The 23,935-nt window shown below is 62.3% G+C and overlaps 3 protein-coding genes, 1 long non-coding RNA gene and 1 other non-coding gene across 10 annotated transcripts in view; 4 read left to right on the top strand and 1 right to left on the bottom strand.

The window, feature by feature from the left end:
• DOCK3 (dedicator of cytokinesis 3) overlaps positions 1–14,218 on the top strand; it is a 268,621-nt gene extending 254,403 nt beyond the window's left edge. For 4 of the 6 annotated variants that reach the window (XM_036030272.1, XM_036030271.1, XM_036030269.1 and 1 more), the window contains 5 exons: positions 3,895–4,013; positions 5,212–5,299; positions 9,320–9,442; positions 9,951–10,033; positions 11,011–14,218. In XM_036030272.1, coding sequence (XP_035886165.1) covers positions 3,895–4,013; positions 5,212–5,299; positions 9,320–9,442; positions 9,951–10,033; positions 11,011–11,520 — 923 coding nt within the window. In that variant the 3' untranslated portion in view covers positions 11,521–14,218. The remainder of the gene's footprint in view (positions 1–3,894; positions 4,014–5,211; positions 5,300–9,319; positions 9,443–9,950; positions 10,034–11,010) is intronic. The other 2 variants (XM_036030268.1, XM_028518223.2) reach the window with 2 other exon arrangements.
• On the bottom strand, positions 11,769–15,151 carry LOC118501540. Its single transcript, XR_004904161.1, has 2 exons — positions 14,478–15,151; positions 11,769–11,816 (listed from the first exon to the last, which is right to left on the bottom strand). It is a non-coding gene; the product is annotated as an uncharacterized LOC118501540 (long non-coding RNA).
• On the top strand, positions 13,681–13,806 carry LOC114502207. Its single transcript, XR_003685054.1, has one exon. It is a non-coding gene; the product is annotated as a U4atac minor spliceosomal RNA (small nuclear RNA).
• A 9-nt stretch (positions 15,152–15,160) lies between the features above and the next one.
• Positions 15,161–18,740, top strand: MANF (mesencephalic astrocyte derived neurotrophic factor). The gene is made up of 4 exons (XM_028518226.2): positions 15,161–15,401; positions 16,136–16,263; positions 17,027–17,168; positions 18,311–18,740. The coding sequence occupies exons 1-4, from the start codon at positions 15,176–15,178 to the stop codon at positions 18,493–18,495; spliced, it is 681 nt and encodes a 226-aa protein (XP_028374027.1). The 5' UTR covers positions 15,161–15,175; the 3' UTR covers positions 18,496–18,740.
• Positions 18,741–20,696: 1,956 nt separating this feature from the next.
• On the top strand, positions 20,697–23,858 carry RBM15B (RNA binding motif protein 15B). The gene is given in 2 exon segments (XM_028518323.2): positions 20,697–21,165; positions 21,168–23,858. Coding segments are annotated over 2 exon segments (2,670 nt in total). The 5' UTR covers positions 20,697–20,867; the 3' UTR covers positions 23,540–23,858.
• Positions 23,859–23,935: the final 77 nt, after the last annotated feature.

The raw sequence follows: 23,935 nt of genomic DNA, 5'->3' as shown, positions 1-23,935 counted from the left end.
TGGCAGATATTAAAGAGAAATGGTGGTTTGTGTCAGTCCTGGTGTTACTACGAAAGATGCCTTTCGGAATAAAAAGGAAGGAAAACCGGAGAAGTTAGTCGTGAATGCTGTCGTGGGGTCAGCACTTGTGCTGTCGTAAGGGACCTGCTCCCAAACAGAACTGCAGAAACAGGTTCCGTGATGTCGTCCGTCATGCGGCTTTTGTCCAGACCTGAACACTCCCTGAGACGCGCTCGCCACGTCTCGGTCTTTATCTGGTTCCTCCTGCTGAAGACAGGTCTCTGGCCCGTGCTTGTCGCCGGAAACAGAAGGCTGCGGAGCACAGGTATCTTAACTCCTGTCCACTCCGACATTGCTCAGGCATTCCCGTGGGCTGTGCCGGGTCCTCAGTGCCCCGAAGAGAGGAGACACCGGCAGGGACCACACAGGTGGGCTGCCACCACCTCAGCCCCTCCGGCTGACCACTCACTTAGGGCCTGCTCGCTCCCCGAGCTTTGCTGCGTGCTCAGTGCAGGTCTGCGTGGCTCTCACGGCATCCGACTTGAGTAGAGAAATCCTTTCCTCCCTGTCTGGAAGTCATCCCGCTATTTCAGATGGCTTGGTTATCTGTTGCTGCATAATAAACCACCTCCCAAAACTTAGTAGCTTAAACCAACCATTTATTATCGTCACTCCCGCTTCTGTGAGTTAGCAGGGCTCACCCAGCGATTCTCACTGCAGCCTCTCGAGCTCTTGGTCAGGTGCCACCTGGGGCTGGAACCATAAAGGCCCGACTGGGCTGGACGTCCAAGGCGGTTCACTTGCGTGGCCGGCGCTGGCGCCGGCGGCTGGCAGGTGATAATGAGTGTCAGCGGGGAGCTCGGCGGGGGCTGTCAGACTGAGTCCCTGCCTGTGGCCTTCCCCTGTGGCTTGTGCTTCCCATGGCAGGCAGCTGATTCTCCCCAGAGCAGGCATTCCCGGAGACCAGGTGGAAGGCTTCTAACTACTCACCTTAGAAATCCCAGAATGTCCCTTCTGCCGCATTCTGTTGGCTAGTCAGGTCCCTAAGGCCCACCCAGACACCAGGGCGCGGGGAGGAGGCTGCACCTCACGTGCGAAGTGGCGTGCGTGTTCTGGGAGGCAAGGCGCCAATGGTCGCCGTCTCTGGAGACAAGCTGTCTCAGTGGCCAGACTCTAGAATATCCTGTAGAATACACCTCTTCTTCTGGAGTCTTGCTCCTTTCTGGAGTAGGCATTAAGTACAAAAGCAAACAAAATGGTCACATGGCGTTTGGCCCAAAGCAGAGAAGGACGGTACGGGCAGAGGCGGTTAAGAAAGAGCAGGAAGTTACTTCGAGGCTACAATGGCCACGCGTGGGCCCGTCTGAGAAAGCTGTGGGCGCGCCGTGGCCAGGGCACAGTGGCGGGCCCTTGGAGAGAACGCAGGCGGCCGGCCGACGTCGCAGGGGAGGACCATGGCGAATACAGAGGAAGGAAGGAGCCGTCACTCCACTTGGGGTGACGCCTGGTGTCACGGGCGAGAAGGCCTTCATGGAGAAAGTGCCCTGGAGAACCCTGCACAGCGGAGCCCCTTTCCCACTCGCAGGAGTGGTCGTGACACCGGTGGCCGCCGGGCCCACTGACACTCCCCTGTGGTCCCTGGGGCTTCAGAAACCTTCCAGCCGAAGGGTTTGCAGGGCACAGCCTAAATTCTTGGAAGTCAGCAGCTCCCCCTGCTGGTCAGAGGCTGATTGGGACTAGGGAACACGGGGCTGGTGATCCATCCTTCCTGAAGGACTCCTCCCTGGGGCGTACCGGACTGCATCTCAGGTGATTCTAGAGTCTTGGGATGCAAGAGCCCCTGTGTCAGTTTAAAAACAGTTCAACTGTTGTCATGAAGAGCGGCCATCACTCTCTCCTACCGTGGGATTGGCTGCGCCGGGTAGAGGGCAGCGGGAGGGGTGTGAGACTCGGAGCTGGGGCGTCTCTTGGCAGCACGGGGCAGCCCTTTGTCACAGTACCAGGGGGGCTTCCAAGGTGTGGACACAAGCCTTCGGCGGCGCCTCTGGGCCTGTGCCTGCTGGCCCTCCCCCCTGGCCGCCTGACATGTCTCTGGACACTGAGGGCACCGACCTGGGGTCGGCCTGCTGGCCGGGCCGTGAGCTCTGTGATGTCGGGGACCACAGCCAGTCTGAGGAAGGCGGCGTGCCTCGTCCCAGCCTCACACCTGGTGTGCGGCGCGGGGTCGGTGTGAGTTGGACGTGACAGAGCTGGTGTGAAGGTGCCGTGTCTGTTCCTGAGTGCGCTACGGGGAGGGCCGGCGGGGCGGGAGCGGGAGCTTGTCTCCCGTGCACATGAAACACCCCTCTCCTTGAAGCTGCCTCAGAGCACACGTTCTAACACAAAATGTTGACACCAGTAAAAATTAGCAAATAGTAGCAAGTCAGGCCTAGTTTCCCCAGAAAGCTTGCTGGACTCATCCCCTTATCAACGAAGATCTCTCTAAGGCTATGTCTTGCAGCCGGCCCTGAGGCTCCAGGAACAGGACTGCTCAGACCCCCTGCGGAAGGAGGTCACACCAGCGGTGGTGTCACGACTGGTCTGTCCTGGGCCCCGTGGCCTTAGACCGCAGCGAGTGCAGGGGGAGCTTCTCCCGGACGGCCAGGGCAGGCGGGCTGCCGAGACCCTTTCTGGCTGGGCCCCTCCAGCGCCTCCGCCGCATGCTCACAGGCCCCAGAGACCCTGGGCTCCAGGGACGCGGAGCCCCCGGCGCTGCAGGCGCTCCTCTCAGACGGAGCCCGTGGACCGGTCCCCGCTCTCCGGCACCACAGGGGTTGAGCCTCTGGGGCCAGCCAGGGCTTCCTTCCAGTGGACCAGCAAGGGCACTAGGCGACCCTGCCATAAGGGTCGACATGACCCCCCAGATTCTCGCGGGTACGCTGGCATCGGGCGCAGGGAGTGGTGCACATATTTAGAGGATCGTCCAAGGTGCCTGTTCTGGAGGAAAGCCAGCAAGTTAGTCTCACGGCTTCGGTGGAAGGTCCCTCGGGGACCATGGCTTGACCAGTTCCTGCGCCTACAGCTGTGGTGCGCATCGGTGGGGGCTGGGCCACACCGCATCAGGCGTGGTCTGGCCTTCACGACAGCCCCTCGGGCCAGAGGAGGTCACACAGAGGCCCCACACGAGAGGAGCATAGACCAAGTTAATTCAGGAGCCTGGGTAAAAGCTCCACAGCCCCCAGACTAGCCTCATGACCCCTGTGGGCCCTGAAGGGCCGTCCCGGAGTAGGAAACCCTGGAGGGCCCCCCGGGTGCAGGCCCTGGGTCCGCAGGCAGTCTGGCTCCAGGGCTGCAGCAGAGTGGCTGGGAAAGCAGAGGCCAAGTGCGGGGGCCTGGAATCTGGGAGGAAAACCTCTGGGTAAAGGCAGTAGGGGGCTGCCGAGACAGGGCCTGCGGTGTCTGGGGCAGGTAAGTGTGTGGAGACAGCACATCAAGTAAGAGCTGTGCCGCTCCATGACCCGAGTGTCTGTCTCTGTGATGGCACCACTGCGAACTGGCCTGTGCCCGTGGCTGGGCCCCTGAGAGGACCCAGGCCACACCATCTCCCCACAGTGCTGGGTGCAGGGGCCCTAGGGGCCTGGCTCCAGCCTTCAGCTCTTCACGATCTGCCTCTGAGCGTGGTGGGTCTGTGTCCCCATCGCCCCCATATGTATCTGCCTCCACTGGGGTGAGAGGTGCGGCCCCCGACACCACCTGCCTACCACTCCACTTCGTTCCCCTCGTGCTGACTGAGCTCACCCTCGCGCCACCCGCACGGGGACACCGGCCTGGTCCCCTGGCCCCAAGGGTGCTTGCCCGCCAGGCACTCCTTCTGAGGCTTGTCACCTGTGCATGATTGTTCTCACTTGGTTACAGGCTCTCCCTCTCTGCCAGATAAGTACCGCCACGCCCGGGAAATGATGCTGCTGCTGCCGACGCACCGGGACCGCCCGAGCAGTGCCCTGTATCCCGCAGCCATCCTGGAGAACGGACAGGTAGTCCACCCAGCCCGGGCTCCGCCCCCCGCTGCAAACCTGGCGTGTCAGCCTGGGCTCCGCCCATCGCCCGTGCTGGGCTTGCTCTCTGCCCAGCCCCCACGCCTGCCCCCTCCTGCTGTGAGACCCTCCGGAGGCTGCGGGCTCCCGGACGGGGCCTGTGTGACTCTGAGGACCAGCGGCTCGGACGGAGGGCAGTGTGGGCAGCATGGTGGCGGGGCTGGAGCTGCCGTTGCTTGTGTGGCCGGCTGCCCTGCTGGCCGGCCTCCTGAGCTCCTCATCCCTGCAGAGCCTGGCCAAGAAAACCGGTTCTGTCCTGTCTGGGGAAGGCGGCGGTGGGCTGGGTCTGGGAGACGGTTTCCCTCCCTGTCAGTGAAAGGCATCTTCATTAGGGCAAACTCGGCCTTCTTCGTCCGTGCATCCCCCCCGAAGCCCTCGCTGCCTGCTGGGGCAGCTCGCCACACCATCTGCACCGCTTTCCACTACTCTGCCTGGGGCGGGAACAGGCTCTACGGGGACTCCCCCTTCCCCTGTGCAGTCTGCCTGCCCCGTGTTTCTCGCAGAACCCGTGAAAGTCACCTCCAAGCACCTGTCCCCCGCTCCAGAGTGCCGGCAGTGTCTCCGTGGCCCCTCCTCGCCCCGCTCAGCCCTGTCAGGTGGAGGGAGCCGGTCCACTTGGCAGCTGCCCGTCAAAACAGCGGGTCCTAGCTGTGCCTCTGGGCTTGAGGGCTGCACTTGCCCTGTTTTGGAGGCGGCTGTGGACCTGTGTGTAGGCGGGGGGAGGCTGAGGAGGCTGAACTTGCGGGTGCTCAGGGTGAAAGGGGTCCCTAAGTCCTTCCTGCCACTCTGTCTCCCTCTCCCTGCAGGACAGACGGATGTAGTTAGATACCCTCAGTGCCTACGTTCCCTTTCTCGGCCACACACACACACACACACACACACACACACACACACGACAGCGGGGGCCCAGCCAGATGCCGGAGGCTGGTGCCGCATGCTGTGCTGCACGTGGTGGCACCGCACAGCCTCCCCGTGGTGCCTGGCATTCCCGGCGCATCTTGAGCACCAGCCATACCACTGCTTTGGCTTCCCCCAACTGGTTTTGGGATGCCCTGGCTCCTGTGTCCCGCGGCACTGCCCCCCGTGGTACAGCTGGTGGGCTTCACCCTTCCTGATGTGTTTTTTTTCCTTCCCTCAGCTGCCGAGTTTCCAGCCAGCCCTGTTCCAGCAGGTGGTTGGAGCCTGCAAACCCTGCAGTGACCCCAATCTGTCTGTGGCTGAAAAAGGTATTGTTCCTCCTCCCAGGTGGCCACCCCATGTGTGTCCCCACCCTGAGCGTCTGAATCCTGTCCCTGCACGCCAGCCGGCCAGGGCTGCGCCACACGCCAGTACCCAGGCCCGTCTGTCTGTCCAGAGTCCTGACCAGTGCCTGTGCTCGCTGTCCAGCCAGTGTCTGCTTGCTGCTACAGTTTGTGTTCTGTTAGTTTGTATTTCTCCCTCCCCAGTGCCTCCCTCGGAGAAGCCCCAGCTGCCACCTGCCCTGAGCCCACCTTTATGGCACCTCAGGCTGCCATGTGCAGACGGGGCAGCCACTCCCACGGCTGCCTCCAAACCAAGCCCCAGAATTCAGCAGGCCCCTTGAACCCTCCCAGCTTGGGTCCTCAGGGACCTCTCCTTGTTGCTCAGGCCGGCAGCCAAGCACGCCCAAGAGGGGTGGGAAGGACAGGCCAAAGGAAAATGAATTTCCCAGAGGGAGTCCAGTCCTCCTGTAGCTGCTCTGGCCAGCAGCTGCTGAGTCCATCTTACAAATTGCCAGCCCATCCACTATATACCACGAGAGCGGGAGATCCCTAGAACAGAGGCAGCTTAGATAGAGGAGTTCTGCCCTGGGTTCTGTTCGAGCAAGTGGACAGAAGGGCCAGTCTGGGACCCGCAAGGCCCCGACCCGAGCCCCAGGCGTGGAGACCTGAGTTAGTTTTAACAGGGTCAGTTAGGGGGGTCCGGCTCAGCCTGCCGTGACTGGGGACTCTGCTGGGCCTGCCTGCCCGCCGCGGAGAACCTGGGCACCTGTCCGCCCACGTCCCCGCAGGTCACCCTCCCCCGTCCATCTGTCGGAGGTTACGGCACACTCAGTCCCCAACAGCACAACCCGCTGTCCATCAGAACGTGTCCCTTCAGAGCTGTCCTTTCGTTGTCATTCCACCGCCTCCCCAAGTCTGCTGTCCGCACTGTCACTGTTGCTCTCGTGCTCATTACGGGGGACATGCCTGTGTCCCATTCAAGTACAATAGACACCGGTCCACGACCTCAGTGCCTAGCAGGCATCCGCACCAGGAGCGCAACCTCAAAGGGCATACAAGCTCTGGCTGGAGATGCCCTCCTAGCCTCAAGGATGCACATCCCCAAAACGTGCGGCTTACCTGGACCACCGCACCTGTGCCCCAAACTCCAGTGCCTTTTTGGCCTTGAGGACCGGAATCCACAGTGGGCTTTCTTCATCTGAGATGCGGAGCGGTCTCGGAAGTAGCCAAGACACAGACGGGCTCAGAGATGAAGCGGGTGCTGGTGGCCAGACCGGGACCCCACGCCAGCTGGATGCACAAGAGCTCCAGGCCTCAGACCGAGAAGCTGGATACACCGTCCCCAAGTGTGGGAAGGAGAGCATTGTCTCAGAAAAGAGCCTGAGCCCTGGCCGGGTAGCTCCGCTGGTTCGAGAGTCTTCTAGTATGCCAGGGTCACCGGTTCCATCCCCAGCCAGGGCACGTGCAAGAATCAAACAGTGAATACAAAAATGGACAAATCAGTTTCTCTCTCTGCCCCCTCTCTCCCTCTCCCTCCCTCCCCCCCCCCCCCGACCTCTCTAAAATTAATAAAAAGGAAAAGAGGCTGAGCCCAGGGCAAGCACGTCCGGGCCACACGGCCGGCACTTTCCTGGGGGGAGCCCATGGGCCAGAGGAACAACATCCTAACTCCCCACCCGGATCCTCCAGGGAGCTTCACAAACTCGCCTCCATTCTCTCATGCCCAGGGTCCTGCCTGAGTCCCGGGGGACTCCCTTCCCACTCGCCTGTGTCTGTCTTTGCCGGACAGGGACTCCCAGGCCAGGCGAGCCCGCCCTCAGGGCGGCTGGCTGTGCACTGGGGACCCTGGGCCAGGGCCGGACCACAGTGCACGCCCACAGAGAAGGACGTGGCCAGGAGACGATGGGGGCCACCCCTCTCCTTCCGGGAGGAGTCACTCCACCGTGGATTTCCCACCGGCCCCCGTGTGCTCGTGCTGCATGGCAGAGGTCCCCTGGCCGCACTGCCTGCCGACATCAGGCTGCAGGGCGAGCCTGATGGTTTCTGGCTCACGTGGAGCGGCTTAGGGGCCCCTTTGTAAATCGCCGCAGCAGCGTTGCCATCTTTCTCCCCCCCCAGCCTTCCCGGCTGCAGGCAGGCCCTCTGGGCGAACCTGGGCAACCCCTCAGTTCTTCCAGGGCGAGGTGTGCGTGGCAGGCCTTGGGCTGTCAGAACCCCTTGGGGGAAGTCGCCCAGACCCAGCTCCGGGCTTATTCCCTGGCATTCCGTGGCTTTTCGTGGAGACAGGGCTGCTCGTCGGGGGGAGAGGCGCTTCGGTGCCGAGGGCCAGGAAGCTCGCGCGGCGGCCTGGAGAGAGACCTGCGTGAGGACGGGCCTGGCCTGGCCTGCCCTTGGGGTGGCACGGGCTCTCCCAGGCGCTTTCCGGTGGGGCCCGCCTGATGCTCATCAGATTCAGAATTCTTTCCCCCTCCGGGCCACAGCTGAGTGCCTGCCACCCCCCCAGTCACTGTCACACCCTCCCTGCAGCCACCGTCTGTCAGCCGTCCCCGCGGCTGGGCAGCCCTGCCTGGAACTGAGGCTGTTCAGCCAGTGGCGTTTTGCCCGCTGTTCTTCTGCCCAAGCCAGGTCCTGCCCAGTGAGGGGAGGAGGACCGACAGCTCTGCTTGTCCCTGGGCCACAGGGGCCTGTCCCCTCCTAGCCACATCCGCTCTACAGGCCCTACTCCAGCTCCTCCCCTCCGGAGCCCTGCGCGCCCCAGGAGGTCCTGGCGTTGCCCGCCCGGCACCCTGGCCCCCTTGGCTCGCCTGCACTGTGCCTGCCTCAGGACAGAGCCCGGGGGCGGTGGGGAGCCCCGGGGTTGTGAGCTCCCGCCTGCTGCAGGCAGCCCCGCGGGAGCTTGTGCTGCCCTGGCCCCCGTCAGAGAAGGAGCGTGCTTCTCCTCAGTGGTGTCTGCTGTCCAGGAGGGGCCGGCTGCAGGACTCACGTGGGCTCTGCGGCCCCTGCAGAGGCGCCCGCAGACCCCGTGGTGCAGTCATTCCCCCCCTCCTTCCAGCAGAGTTGCTCACCCCAGCTGCGGCTGGGGGGCTGGGATTCCAGCACTGGACTCCTTCCTTAGCATCGGTGGACACCCTGTTTCCCTTTGTCCAGGGCCCACTCCGACCTACATCCGGGCACGTGGGCGCCAGGAACGGGGCCTCTCTGCATGCCCCAGAGTACCCCTGGGCTCCACAGCCTAACCTCTTAGAAAGCAGGTCCAGCTGGACCCGGGCCGAGACTCAGGCTTCATACACTTCCTCCAGGGGGACAGTGAACACCGGCCCTTGTGTAGAAAACACCCCGTGTGTCCCCAACCCAGCCAGCGGGCACGGAAGCAGCAGGGTGGGTAAAGCCTGTACGTTACCACCGGCTCTTCGCCAGTCCAGTTTGGGGGCAGCTCCTGCCTGCTCCCTGGCCGTGGAACGGCTCCGGAAGGAGCAGTCTCTGCCGCCCGCCCGCCCACCCTGCTGCCCGCTTTCTCCGCGGGCCAAGGCGGGGGGGGGGGGGGTGCGGGGGGGTGTAGGCCCTGAAAGGGACCGCGCTGACCACAGGGGTGGCTCGAGTTCGTGAGCAGCTCTGTGGCCTGTGGTCTCTGTTCTTCCCCGGTCTCATCAGCCTGTTCCACACTCTTGCTCGCCTCTTCCGTTCTCCTGGCCCGTCCTCGCGGCTGCAGGTGTTCTCCGCTGGCCGCGGTCTCCCCCAGCTCGCCTCATCCCCAGTGCTCCCCAGACGCCGTTCACTCTGTTGCCATCTTAAGCGGCTTCTGTCCCTGGCCACTCCCTCCTAGAGGCCACCGAGTCTTGCTCGGCCAGTGTTTTTTACCCTAAGGGCCGGCTTCCACGTGCGCTGGGGACATAGTGCACACCTGGATAGTGCACACCTGGAGAAGCCATACCCGTAGGAAGGGCTGCTCCGGCAGGCTGGCCCCAGAAGTAACCTCCCTTCATGCCGTGTGTTTCCACCCTTCAGCGGTGCCAGCAGCCCCCAGCAGCTGGAGCCTGGATAGCGGAGCCCGAGAGGCCCAGCCCTTCCTGTCTGCCCACATGGGGCGCATCCTGGGCCCCCCAGTGCCTCCCCGAAGCCTGCTGCATGGTAAGAAGACGTCCAGCGGGTCCCCCAGACAGTCCCTGGTCTCCAGCTCTGCTCCGGGGCCAGGGCAGCAGCCTCCCCAGCCGAGAAGACTGGCGATTCTCTGGGCTGACTCGGCCAAGGAAAACCCATCCGGCCGCAGGAAGGATCCTGCGGGCCTTGGGGTCGGTGCGGTTTCTGAGTGTCGCGGGTGAGCCCGGTGAGGCCCTCCCAGCCGGAGCGGCTGAAGACGACGGGAACTGTCACTGCCCAGCAGCGGGCCGGAGACCTGCCACCTCTCGTCCCACGGGCCCTGGCACACTTGACCGTCTTGAGCTCCTGTGCAGCCTGTGTCTTTTACTCCAGCAGCCTGTGTTCCGGAGGATGTCACTGAAGAGAGACTTTTCCGTGGCCTCTAATGCTGAGGGATCGCCAGGATACCCGTGTCCGCCCAGCTGGCCCAGCGAGGTGTGCTGGCCCGTGCGGCCTGAGAGGGGCCCGCGCTGAGGCTGTGGTTCTGTTCCCTTTGCAGGTCATTACTCCCTACACTTTGACGCCTTCCACCACCCACTGGGTGACACCCCCCCGGCCCTCCCTGCCCGGACCCTGCGGAAGGTAAGGTACCGAAGCGGCAGCCCTCTGCTCTGCAGCCTCTGGGGTCCACAGCAGGACCCCAGCCTGCCCCGCCCCCGTCCTGGAGAGCCCCGCCTGACGGGCGCTGGGGGTGGCCAGGGCCACGCCTGGGGTGCAGATCACCAGTCTGTCCTGCAACCAGTGTGGTGGGGGCAGAGGGCTCACAGGGTCCTGGGCACAGGGACTCGAGTGCCGAGTGTGTGCGCCACTCGGGTAACACCACGAGCTGTCAGCACACCGCAGTCCGAGGGCCAAAGGAACGGTCCTGTGGGTGGCAGGTCACAAAGCATTTGAAACTCAAGTCCAGTCCAGGGGCATCCAGCCTGTGGGCATCACTGGGCTGCACTGAAAGAAGAGTTGTCTCGGGCCATACAATAAATACATTGTGACATGTAATTACAAAAAAATCCCATAATGTTTTAAATAAATTTACGATTTCGTGTTGGGCTGCACTCATAACCATCCTGGGCCGCATGTGGCCCTCGGGCTGCAGGTTGGACACCCTTGGTAGTCAAAGCAAGCAGCATCAGGCACCAAAGCTTTATTAAAAGAAAAAAACTCATTAATTTCCCTGCAAATTAGAAAAGACTATCACAGATTTTAGCAGCACGATGGACTCATCTGGTCCGTGGCCACCTGGGGTCCTTTCTGCCGCCCCAGCCGGCCTGACAGCCCAGCCCTTCTGTCAGCGCCCCGGAGCCGCAGCCAGCAGCCCGGGGCCTGGCTACAGGGGGGCCGTGTTGTGGTCCGCAGAGGCGCAGGGGATTCTGAGGCTCCATGGGCTTGCTGGGGCCCGAGGGGATGGGGGGGGGGGGGGCTGCTGCTGGAGAGGCAGGACACACCGTTGCTGAGGGCAGTACCGAAGTTCCTTAACACGCAGACATGGTCCTCTCTCCACGCCGCGGCCACCGGCCGGTCTGGAGAGAGGGATTCTGACACGCGTGCCCTGTCTTTTGCAGTCTCCTCTGCACCCTATCCCCGCCTCCCCCACCAGCCCCCAGTCGGGCCTGGACGGCAGCAACTCGACACTGTCCGGCAGTGCCAGTAGCGGTGTGTCCTCCTTGAGCGAGAGTAACTTTGGGCACTCCTCAGAGGTCCCGCCTCGAACCGACACCATGGACTCCGTGCCCAGCCAGGCCTGGAACGCAGACGAAGACCTTGAGCCACCCTACCTCCCTGTCCACTACAGCCTGTCCGAGTCCGCCGTCCTGGACTCCATCAAGGCCCAGCCATGCCGAAGCCACTCAGCCCCAGGATGCGTCATCCCTCAGGACCCCATGGACCCGCCTGCGCTGCCGCCCAAGCCCTACCACCCCCGCCTGCCGGCCTTGGAGCATGACGAGGGCGTGCTGCTGCGCGAAGAAGCCGACCGGCCTCGGGGCCTCCACCGCAAGGCCTCCCTGCCCCCCGGGAGCGCCAAGGAGGAGCAGGCCCGCATGGCCTGGGAGCACGGCCGAGGGGAACAGTGAGGGGCCGGGAGGCCGCCTGGACGCCGCCCTCGGAGCAGCTGGCTCAACCATTCCAGGTCCGAAAAGCAAGCACCCCCCCAGGGCGCCGGAGAGGCCTGGCACTCAGGGGAGAGCCGCCCAAGTCTACGTTCTACTGCCGTGAACTTGTGTGTTGCCATGTACAGAGGCCGCAGCAGCATGAGGGTTGTGGCTTCTCTTTTTATTTCATTTCTACATTTCCATTTCTATGGGTTTTCCTTTCTTTTTTCGTGCAGTAGATGCTTTCTTCCTCCTGCAGTTCCAGACCGTGTGGAGCTCTATGGAGATATTGCACAGACAGGATCGCTTCGCAGCTTTGCAGGGCCTGAGGCGGGAGCCCAGGCCCTCCCTCCAGGGTAGAGATGCACAGAAGATGGAAATTGCACTAGGGACCTCTTCTTTTGCTGTGTGGACGGAAGAGCTCGTGTTTATATTCAGGGATTGCGTGGACCACGTGGACTACACGTCACAGCTGGTGGACAAGGGGGCTACAAGCCGTTTTGCACAAATGCCTGCTCACCTGCCCACTCTTTCGTCCGGGAGTATGCACCTGAGGGGCTGGCTGGCCAGCGTGCCAGCGCAGGCACGTGACCTGGCCTGACTGCATGCCCGGGCACACCGCCAGGCTCCCACCGGCCAGTCCTTCCTCCGGCTCTGGCTTGGATTTTTCCCTCCATCGCTTTCATTTCTGACCATTTGCTCCTTTCCACTCTCAAGACACCTCATGCCCTACAGGAGCCCCCTTGACAAATGGAGCTGCAAAGGTTACCTCCCACCTTCTGGCGCTTGAGGGGGAGTGTGGAGCCAAAGGGACTACCCTGACCACCTTCCTCCCCAGGGCCCCCAAGATCGTATGTTGCAAGATCAGCTGGTGTAGGAGTGAGGTGAAGGGGTGGCAGGGGCCGGAAACCCTGAGCTTTCAGAAGTGGCCAGAGTGCCTGTCATCCAGCTCCTGAATCAGGGATTCTCCGCACTACCTCTGAGCAGTGGGGTTGGCTGCCCAGCCAGGCTTCCAAGCCCTGAGGACTCATGGTCAGGTTCGGCAAGCTCCTGGGTAAGCAGGGTGGGGAGGAGCTTCTCCTTTTGGAATCAGGGAGCCACGCAAGTCGAATTATCCTCTTTAAGTGGCCAAGTGCACAAGTGGCCAAGTGCAGGGGCCCTGCTCCGGGCGATGGGGACCACCACTCAGGGTTCAGGGCGGGCAGGAGGGCAATTTCTCCAGCCCCCCCAGTCTGTCAGACAGAGCGCAGTTGAATCTTCATGGGAAACTTTCCGGGCAGGGCACCAATTTTCCTCTTGGTTTATTATTTGGGGGGAACAGGGTGAGGAAGTAATGGTATTCTACCAGGGTGCTTCTTAGTTACTTTTAAAGGTCTGCATACAGACTTTAGTCTTTCTTTTGCTTGAGCTCACAACTCGGACGGTCACAAGGCTGCCTTCTCCTTGCTGACCAGGTGTGTTCCCCCCTCGTGGCTCTTCTGCTGGCCTGTGTGACCTCCATGGCCAGACCCCACCCCTTCATTGTAGCCCCTTTCAGACAAGGCCATGGTCAGGGTGTTTTTCTCTTGTAAACAAACACCAGCTGTTCAATAGGAATGCCAGCAAGTAACCTATTAAGAAAGGTGGAAGGCCACATTGTCTTCAGGGCGCGTGGGGGTTCTTGTCACCGGTGTGGGTCCTTTCTGGTACTGGAAGGATGACTGGGCAGGGTGGGTCCAGTCACAGCAGCCACAGCCTGGGAGGGCAGGCCTGGACCACTAGTGTTCCCAAGAGTTGGAGTGTTTGGGAGCTAGCTTTGTACCCGATTCGTGGGTAGGAGGGCATCTTTAGATTTGAGGGCACCTCTGGATCTCAGTCCCTGGACGAGGCCATCATGCCGTAAGAACACCCACCTTCACCTGGTGGCACGGGATGGGAGGGAGGGCAGTGTGGGTTCCCTCGGCCTCCCTCTATGCAAGGTGAGCCACGTTCGGTTTTGCTCTCCGTTTTCCCCAACTGGAGGAAAAGGACAAACTCCAAATCCCTCCTGTTGGAGAATCAGCCAGTCTGAAGGGAAGTGGGAGGCCAGAGGTGAGATCCTCTGAAAAGAATGTGAATAACTGATTTTCACTCTTTCAAGCTTATTTGTAAATACCTATTTGAACCTTCCTTTCCTTGGGGTTGCGCTGCTGCCCAATGAGCGTGCAGTGAGGGCAGTACTGCCGACACCGGAACGACACACTCGCATCGGCTAGAGCTCTGCTTTACCTTGGTGCAATTTTTGGAAAAAAAGAAAAATAAAATAACTAAATACCTATTTGAATGCTGTGTATTTGTACAGGAATTTGAGCAAAAAATGTATAGAGTGTGATGTCCAATCGGTATTCAGCCCTGTAAATGTGTTTTTAACCTCTGGCATTCTGTGCTTATTTAAAATAAGAAAACTTCTAACCATTTCTTTTGTGTATTTATGTTAAAAAAATAGGTGGTTTAAAAATGATCTTACTTGTACCAGAAAGCAAAGTTAAAAAGAAAAATATTTGTACTAGTGTCCCAAGAGGAATTTTACTGTATATATTGTGGCAGCATGTTCTACATCCAACAAGTAATGTGAATTTTAGATGTAAATATCTGACACTTGACTTCCCCCCTCTCCCCGCTCCCTTGATTGCTGTGATGTGAATTAAAGATGAATACCTGACACTGACCCACTGCATTCACTGAACGGGAGCAGCACAGGTGCCCCTCTCGGACCCTTGCCGCCGGGCTCCAAGCCCTTTCTGCCCCTTAGCAGTCTTTCTGCAACGAGCACAGAGCCAGCTTTCCCCAGGTCCTGCCTTCGAGGACAGGTAGCCAGGCCTTGCACTCGAAACGAAGGCAGCCAGAGAGGAAGGACCAGCCTCCAGTGCCAGTGTGCGGACCCCCAAGTCCCTCCGGAAGTGCCCGGGGCAGGCAGGGACCTGAGCGCTCCGCTGCGACGCAGACGGCGGCCAGCCACCTCGGCCAGGCTTCCGGAGCTTGTGCGGGGAACTGTTCCTCGAGTGGGGACAAACCTAAGGCTATTTCCTTCCCCAGTCCCAGGCGGGCTGCTTCGGACCCGTAAGCCACGGACCTCGCTCTTCCTAGGGGAGGTCGTCCGAGCCAGTCCGTCAGCCCACGCGCGGCGGCTGCGGGCGCCGGGTGCAAGCGGTGGGCAGCCGGGCTGCTTGAGGAAATCCGGACACGGTCAGCGGGTCCCGTGGGCGCCGGGGCCTCGCCAGAGGCGGCCGCCCACCCGGCCTGCCCAGTTGGGTTCGCGGCTGACACCGGAGCCCCTGACCTGCGCCACTAGTCGGGGTCCTTGGCGGAAAGGTCCGCAGGGTCTTCTGGGAGAAAGTGGGGCCCGAAACAGCGGTAAGAGGGACTGTTCAGCAGGCGCACAACCACGGCCAAGACCCCCCCCCCTTGACACCTGCGTCGCTCAGCCTCTGCCATCACTGTTGCCCCTTCCCAAAATGGCGGTCAAGCCGCTTCCGCCGCCGTCGCCTCCGCTTCCGGCAGCCGGCCCTGCTTCAATCAGCGGCCGACAACTGTCTAGGGCCGAGGGCGGGCGCAACCACTAGCCAATGGGGAAAGGCAGCGTGGAGCCGCTCGTCTGGGCTTTGGCGGGCGTGGACCAATGGGATCGCGGCCTATGGGAGGGCGCGGGGGGGCCGCTCGCCAATGGAAAGCCACGGCGCGCGGCGTGGACCCGGAGGCTGCGCAGCGCGGCGGGCGCGGTTCAGTCGGGCGGCGGCGGCGGCTGTGGAGGTGGAGGAGGATGTGGGCCACGCACGGGCTGGCTGTGGCGCTGGCTCTGAGCGTGCTGCCGGGCGGCCGGGCGCTGCGGCCGGGCGACTGCGAAGGTGCGGCGGGGCCGAAGTCCGCGCGCCGGGGCTGGCCTGGCGCGACGCTGAACCTAACCGAACTGCCGAGGGGTCGGGGCTGGAACGGGCGGGGGAGGTGGCGGCTGGTCTCAGCGGGGTCCGCCCGAAGAGGGGCCGACCCCGCGACTAGAAAACATTTCGTGGGACTAGATCCCACGTGGGAGAGCCAGATCCCAAGCTCTCGTGAAAGCTCGGCCTGAAGTTGAGATAACATTGGCGTGTTTGTCCTTTCCCACCACTGGGCAGAGGCTCTGGGGAGCGGCCGGGGTCAGGAGTCCGGGGGTCAGGTGGGCGTGGGCACCCTGCCGGGCCCTGCGCCGCTGCGAAGCCGCACCTCGGGGTCCGTTGTGGTATTTGGAAGTGGGCAGCATTTGGACCCTCTGCTCTTCAGCCTCCACTTGGCCCGGCTATGAGGGGTCACAGGGACTCCATGTCAAGGCCACATTGAGTGCCGGCTGGAGACTTGACGGAAGGAGCAGTTGGAGGGGCACTGAGTGGTGCTTGTTCCCCGTTTGCCCTGGGTGTACCGAGGGACCCCAGCGCCCAGGAGCTGGGTTCTGTCCAACTGTGGGCACCAGAGAAAAACCGGTGATGGAAAAAGTCGCCTCTCCCTGCCTCCTGTTACACTTGCTGACCGAGTTCCCTCCCGGCATGTTGGATGACTGCAACTGGGTGATGGCTGAGCACGTCTTGTCTCTCTCTCTCTCTTCCAGTTTGTGTTTCTTACCTGGGAAGATTTTACCAGGACCTCAAAGACAGGGATGTCACGTTCTCACCGGCCACCATTGAAAAGGAACTTATAAACTTCTGCCGCGAAGCAAGGGGCAAAGAGAATCGGTTGGTGAGTAGCTGGAGGCTGGCCCTTTAACCCTCTGCCTCCCAGGCCTGGATGGAAGGCCCCGCCGGCGCGTCCGTCCAGGAGGCCTGGGTTAGTTCTGTCGGTGCACGAATGCCCGGCCGACTTGCCTTCCCTGCAGCTGTCCTTTCCTGTCCTGTTTGTGTTTGAGCACCTGCTCTGCGGGCATGTGGGGGGAGAACCGGGAATGTGGGGGGAGAGCAGTGACAGGCAGGCGAAGAAGTGATGCAGCGGGTGGGTGTCAGGAGGAGAATGGCCGGTGGGGTGGAGGGGACGGTCTGGAGCAGTCAAGGGCCTCTCTGAGGAAAGGTCACCCTGGGGGGGGGGGGGCGGAGCGTCGGGGCAAAGGGAACTGCCCCTGCGAGTGCCCGGAGGCCAGAGGAGCCGGGCAGCGTGCGGGCGGGAGGGGTGACGAATTGCGCGCGGGGCCGAGTTGAGGGTGGGAGCCCGCTGCAGCGGTGCCTTCTGCAGCTGTAGTGCCCCTGGCAGCCTGGCTTGTCTGTCTCTGTTTCGAGGTGTGAACGCGGGTGGCTCTTAAACTCGCCTGGTGGCCGCCAGCTCTGGGACCGGGTGTGAATTCAGAGCTTGGGGCTCACGCTGAGTGCATCTGACCCACCGGGACTGGCGAGGCCCCCTGTGAAAAGGAGGCCCTGGCAGAGGAGGAAGAAGTACTGAGATGTCAGTACGTTTTGGAGGAGACAGTTCTCAAGTGGCACCTCCTGAAGGACGTTGTCCTTTCTTGCTGCAGTGTTACTACATTGGGGCCACAGATGACGCAGCCACCAAGATCATCAATGAGGTGTCGAAGCCGCTGGCCCACCACATCCCCGTGGAGAAGATCTGTGAGAAGCTCAAGAAGAAAGATAGCCAGATCTGTGAGCTGAAGTATGGTGAGTGTGGCCGGGCCCCGCTGTGCGCGCTCTGTGCTCCGGCATTGTGGGGTTAGCCTGCTAGCTGGTTGATAAGCGAGGGCCATGGGGAGCTACGTAGCTAAATATGGCAGGTGGTGCTCAATTGGGGCAGGGGGGTTCCGGACTGGCGTTGTGATGGGTGGAGGTCACAATGGGTCTCAAACAGGCAACGTTTCAGCGCTTCGAAGGAGGTGGGGCATTAGCCAAAAGAGTGGAAGAACATTCCAGACAGAGGAACTAGGCAGTGCAAAGGCAGCCTGAAGCGTGACAGGTGGACGGGCAGGTCACAGAGGGCCTTGCACGTTGGCGGAGGAAGATCTGGCTGTCAGTGTGGGTGAAGCTGGGAACATTAGTTTTGGGGGCAGAGGGGGTGTGGTCCGACACCCCTCGGGTTTAACAGGTTTGTCCTGGATGCAGACTCTGAGGGCCCAGCGACCATCATGACTTTGAAAAGAAGGGCCGTGTGCAAGCAGGCGAGCCAGGAGCTGAGGCGCCTCCGCCTCTCCGGAGTGGGTCTCTGGTGGGAAGACAGGCAGGGCCGGCAGTAGGTGTCCTCTTCTGTGAAATCTCAGCGTCACCAACGTGTTTTACTGTGACTTGAGTGTCCAAAGGCCTGTGCTCCCCAACTTGTGTCAGGGATGCCTGGACTTCTGGGAGTGACCCTGGGAGGGGTCTGTTGGCTCGGGGTCTCCCTGGGGTCACAAGCAGTTATGGAGAGTGAGCTGCGGATGAGGGCCTGGCTGGGAGACTGGGGCTGTGGGACCCGCCTGCCCTGTCACCCTGGGACTGTCATTCTGTAGTACCTTGACCGTTTAAGAGGCACTTGCGGTGGTGGGAGCCACATTCTCCCAGTAAGGTCCCTGTGACTTCCACCCCTGACCCTGGCAACGCCGTGTAGCTGGTGGACACGGCCACCGTGAGACCAGCCTTCTTGCTGAAGAGGCACCTTCCCCTCTGGGGGCAGCGGGCACTGACACGTGTGTGTCTGGGGCTGTTGCCCCGTGACCAGTAGGGCTGCTTGTTTAGGGGGAGGTTTGGCCGAGCAGGGGGTCCGGCCTGGCACCGTTTCGGGTCTGCGGCCGCCCCTGCTCAGCTGGTTACTCCCCTGCTCTCTCCTCCAGACAAGCAGATTGACCTGAGCACAGTGGACCTGAAGAAGCTCCGAGTGAAAGAGCTCAAGAAGATTCTGGACGACTGGGGGGAGATGTGCAAAGGCTGTGCGGAAAAGTCCGACTACATCCGAAAGATTAACGAACTGATGCCTAGATACGCCCCCAAGGCAGCCAGTTCGCGGACTGATTTGTAGGCGACCGGTCCCCGCGGCACCCGAGGGGAAAACAGTTCAGCTGTGTCTTCCCCAAACAGCATTTTGTAATTTATTTTTTAGGCTGGCCCCTGACCATGTCAGGTGGGGAGCCGGGGGCTTTCCTGGCGATGCTGGCTCTCCAGCGCCCCTGCAGGGCGGCCCCCTTCCTTCTGTTGCTGGTTTTCTCTAGGACTTCAAAGTGTGTCTGGGATTTTTTTATTAAAGGAAGAAAATTTCTAGCTGTCCTTGGAGGATTAAAGCGAATACTGAAATAGGGTCTTATTTCCAACGAAGATCCCACTGGCTTATCCTTTCCAGCTTACAAAGTTTCCCAGTGTATTCACCCCATGTGTGCCGCAGCCAGCACCGCTGGAGGTGCCGGGGTGACACACGGGCTGAGGTTGTGGGGATGTGTGGGGCTGGAGGGGGAGGCGCTGGGAGAAAGCGGGGCTTGCATGCCCCGCCCACAGTGGCTCTTGTCCTGGTGAGGGGGGCTGGAGGCTGCACAGCTGCTTGTGAGACATGGGGTTGAGTCGAATACACAAGGGAGGAGCCTCCGTCCAGACGGAGTGGTTTTCTGAGGCGACGACCACAGTGATTGCACGTGGTCAGTGTTGTCATGGTTCCAAAGCTGCTGCTGGCCTGGCTGCCCACCCCCCCACCCCCCCCACCATTGGGATCGGGCGTCTCCTTGCTCTTCCCAGTTTGTGGTCTGCTGTCAGTCCCAGGCCTCTTGAGGCCTGATTGGGGTTTTGCATGACCAGCAGGGGTTGCTTTGTACAAAGAGCCAGTGAGGCTGCCTTTTGTCTTTACCCAAGACAAGTCCAACATTTGAGGTCCCCAGACCTGTGGGATTGGTGCTTGGGAAACCCAGGCGTCCGGGCACAGGCTGTGATTTGACGGAAATCTGCTCCTGGGCCTAGGAGACCACCTAAGGAAAGGACTAAGAAGCAGTTCCTTCCAAGGACTTGCTCAGCCCTCCGACTGTTGTGCAGTTCCCAGATTCAGTTTGCCTCTGTGAGGGGCCTCCTACAGCCTGCGTCCAGGGCCCTGGGGCTGGCAGTCCCGTGTCAGAAAGGAGAGCAAGATGGCTGAGGCACTTAGACCAGGACTTCCCTGGCTGGGAGAATGAGGTGGGCTGTTAAGATCTGACCAGCACAGTGTCCTGAGCCTGTGAAATGTGCTGGGAAAACCCACCGCTGGAGCCATAAGTCTTAGAAGGTAGAGCAGGAGGCAGCTCACCACCCCAGCTCTGTTCCCAGGACCTCCATGGCCATCAGGCCGCACTGAGCGAGGCAAACAGCCCAGCCACCCGAGGGCTGACCCCCATGGGTATCTATGACAGGGTCAACGCCTTTCTAGAGGCGGACTTGAGGGTGTCGCGCAACGTTACAGGTGTTTCTTCTAAGCCTGTCCCCCTTGCACCTGTTCTAGGAACTGTTTTGCGGTTGTGGGAGGAGGAAAGAACGGGGCTGCGCTCTCCCCCACCCCACGGTTTCTGTGCCTGAAGCCAGGGCAAGTTCTGCTGGGCCTCCAGCACCTCCCTGGCTGTCTCACTTCACCTCGGAGAGGAGGTTCTGCCTCGGGAGGCGGGGAGGCGGGCCCTGGCCAGCGGGAGGTAAGCATGGCAATTCGTGGTTACGTAGTGGACTTGGCCTCTGCGCCCTCGGAGCCGCTGTGGCACCGAGGAGCCTGTTCCCACCCCAGAGAGTGCAGGTTTGTTGTCTCTGGGCCTGAGCCCAGACCAGTCTTGCTCTGCACGGGAATAGCCATGGTCCTCAGGACCTGTGGGTGGGGTGGAGGGGAGGCATTGCAGGAGAGCCTGACCGTTTGGGGGGGGGGGTCCTGGACAGGCCTGGAGAGCGGCAGGCTCCACTCCTCGGGGCTGCCAGTCCTGGACCGCAGTCCGAAGGTGCCGTGGTGGAAGTGGAGGGGTATCCCGTGAAAGGGCTCTGCTCGGGCAACGCGCGCAGATGCTAGCGCTGGGCGTTGCGCGAGACGACCCGGCTCTCGCGAGGACTGAGTTCAACTCAGCCCCAGTCTTGGCCACGTTGGCCACACGGTGGCGCCAAAGCTCACTGTCCGGTCGCGCTCTCCCGCCTTCCGCGGAGTCACAAGGCGTGGGGTGGCGCAGTCCAATGACGCAACGGGGTCCAGCCCTCGTCCCGCCCTCCGTGGGGTCACGTGGTACGGCCAGCGCAGGCTAATAGCGCGACGCCCAGCCCCTGGGCGCCGCTACCGTCCCACCCCGCCGCCGCGCCGAGTCCTTTTGTCCAAGATGGCGGCGCCGGGGGCGCTGCCTCCTCGGCCGCCGCCGCCACCGCCGCTGTGAGGGACCTGCGGGCCGCCCGCCCGCCCGCCGCGCCGGCGCCATGAAGAGGCAGAGCGAGCGAGACTCGAGCCCCAGCGGGCGCGGCTCGTCATCGTCAGCCAAGCGGCCGCGGGAGCGCGAACGGGAGGCGGAGGCGGGCGGGCGGCGGGCGGCGCACAAGGCCTCGGGCGGCGCCAAGCACCCTGTTCCAACGCGGACCCGCGACAAACCCCGCGGCAGCGGGGGCGGCGGGGGCGGGCATCGTGACGGCCGTGGGGCCGGGGACGCCAATCACCGTGCGAGCAGCGGCCGCTCCTCAGGCTCGGGCGTCGGCGGTGGGGGACGCGGCGGCAAGGCCTCTGGGACCCGGGAGCTTCGGGCGCCTCGCCCCGTTCGTCCCCACTGCCGCCACCTCCGCCGCCGCCCGGGGCCGAGCCTGCGGGTCCCGGCTCGTCGGCGGCGGCGCCCGAGTACAAGACGCTGCTCATCAGCAGTCTGAGCCCGGCGCTGCCGGCCGAGCACCTCGAGGACCGGCTCTTCCACCAGTTCAAGCGGTTCGGCGAGATAAGCCTGCGCCTGTCGCACACGCCGGAGTTGGGCCGCGTGGCCTACGTGAACTTCCGGCACCCGCAGGACGCGCGCGAAGCCCGCCAGCACGCCCTGGCCCGCCAGCTGCTGCTCTACGACCGTCCGCTCAAGGTGGAGCCCGTGTACCTGCGCGGCGGCGGCGGCGGGAGCAGCCGGAGAAGCAGCAGCAGCAGCGCCGCCGCCTCCACGCCGCCCCCGGGGCCGCCCGCGCCCACGGACCCGCTCAGCTACCTGCCGTTGCACGGGGGCTACCAGTACAAGCAGCGCTCGCTGTCCCCCGTCGCCGCCCCGCCCCTGCGGGAGCCCCGCGCCCGCCACGCCGCCGCCGCCTTCGCCCTGGATGCGGCCGCCGCTGCCGCCGTGGGACTGTCCCGGGAGCGAGCCCTGGACTACTACGGGCTGTACGACGACCGGGGCCGCCCCTACGGCTACCCGGCTGTGTGCGAGGAGGACCTGATGCCCGAGGACGACCAGCGGGCCACGCGCAACCTCTTCATTGGCAACCTGGACCACAGCGTGTCAGAGGTGGAGCTGCGACGGGCCTTCGAAAAGTACGGCATCATCGAGGAGGTGGTTATCAAGAGACCTGCCCGCGGCCAGGGGGGTGCGTATGCTTTCCTCAAGTTCCAGAACCTAGACATGGCCCACAGGGCTAAGGTGGCCATGTCGGGCCGGGTGATTGGCCGCAACCCTATTAAGATTGGCTATGGCAAGGCTAATCCCACCACCCGCCTGTGGGTGGGTGGTCTGGGACCTAACACCTCGCTGGCTGCTCTGGCCCGGGAGTTTGACCGCTTTGGGAGCATTCGGACTATCGATCATGTCAAAGGGGACAGCTTTGCCTACATCCAGTATGAGAGTCTGGACGCAGCCCAGGCCGCCTGTGCTAAGATGAGAGGCTTTCCCTTGGGTGGTCCAGACCGCAGGCTGCGTGTGGATTTTGCCAAAGCCGAGGAGACTCGGTACCCCCAGCAGTACCAGCCCTCCCCACTCCCTGTGCATTACGAGCTGCTCCCGGATGGGTACACCCGGCACCGAAACTTGGATGCCGACCTGCGGGTGCGCGATAGGACGCCCCCGCACCTCCTGTACTCCGACCGAGACCGGACCTTTTTGGAGGGGGACTGGACCAGCCCCGGTAAAAGCTCTGACCGCCGAAACAGCCTGGAGGGCTACAGCCGCTCGGTGCGCAGCCGGAGTGGGGAGCGCTGGGGAGGAGACGGGGACCGGGGCCTGCCCAAGCCCTGGGAGGAGAGGCGGAAGCGCAGGAGCCTCTCCAGTGACCGCGGGAGGACAGCGCACTCCCCGTACGAGGAGCGGAGCAGGACCAAGGGCGGTGGGCAGCAGGCCGACCGCGGCTCCGACCGCACGCCTGAGCGCAGCCGGAAGGAAAACCACTCCAGCGAAGGGACCAAGGAGTCAAGCAGCAACTCCCTCAGCAACAGCAGGCACGGGGCCGAGGACCGGGGACATCACCACCACGAGGCTCAAGACTCATCCCACGGGAAGAAGACACGCGAGAGCGAGCGCAATCATCGGACCTCTGAGGCCGAGCCGAAGCCTCTGGAAGAGCCAAAACACGAGACCAAAAAGCTCAAGAATCTTTCGGAGTACGCCCAGACGCTGCAGCTGGGCTGGAGCGGGCTTCTCGTGCTGAAGAACAGCTGCTTCCCGACATCTATGCACATCCTCGAGGGGGACCAGGGGGTGATCAGCGGCCTCCTCAAAGACCACACTTCCGGGAGTAAGCTGACACAGCTGAAGATCGCCCAGCGCCTTCGGCTGGACCAGCCCAAGCTCGACGAGGTCACGCGGCGCATCAAGCAGGGGAGCCCCAACGGCTACGCCGTGCTGCTGGCCACGCAGGCCGCCCCCGGCGGGCCCGGCCCCGAGGGCTTGCCCGTGGTGGAGCCGGGCCTCCAGAGGCGCCTTCTCAGGAACCTGGTCTCCTACTTGAAACAGAAGCAGGCGGCGGGGGTGATCAGCCTGCCGGTGGGAGGGTCCAAGGGCAGAGACAGCACGGGCATGCTGTACGCCTTCCCGCCCTGCGACTTTTCACAGCAGTACCTCCAGTCAGCTCTGAGGACACTGGGCAAGCTGGAGGAGGAGCACATGGTGATAGTCATAGTGAGAGACACCGCCTAGCCCAGGCCTGTCCTTCCCGGCTCCACGTGCGCGTCACAGAAGCAGTTATTTTGAAGTCTCAGCCCCCGCCTCTGTCCTACCCCTCAGTTTGAATTCTCTGCTGGGTTGTGTTGGTTCATTGGGTCGGGGACCCCGCGTCCTGTTCCCCGCCGAAACTAAGTCCTTCGGCGTGGGGGTTTTTTACGGTGATGAGACGGACTGCTGTCATGCTGATTTCTAGTGTACGAGATACTGTCTGCTGTGTTCTGTATTTTTTTATTTTTTGACTAACTGTATGGAAAGTTGTCAGTAAAGCCTTTGTCAGAGGATGGATTTTTAATCCCGTTCAGAGTCCTGGTTTAATCAAGTGTTTTCTCAAAGATGGAAGACCTCCCCCCTGCATGCACGGAACACCCC

Source organism: Phyllostomus discolor, chromosome 7 (assembly GCF_004126475.2).
Source record: "Phyllostomus discolor isolate MPI-MPIP mPhyDis1 chromosome 7, mPhyDis1.pri.v3, whole genome shotgun sequence".
Classification (NCBI taxonomy): Eukaryota; Metazoa; Chordata; class Mammalia; order Chiroptera; family Phyllostomidae; genus Phyllostomus; species Phyllostomus discolor.
This window is presented reverse-complemented; position numbering and strand designations above follow the sequence as displayed.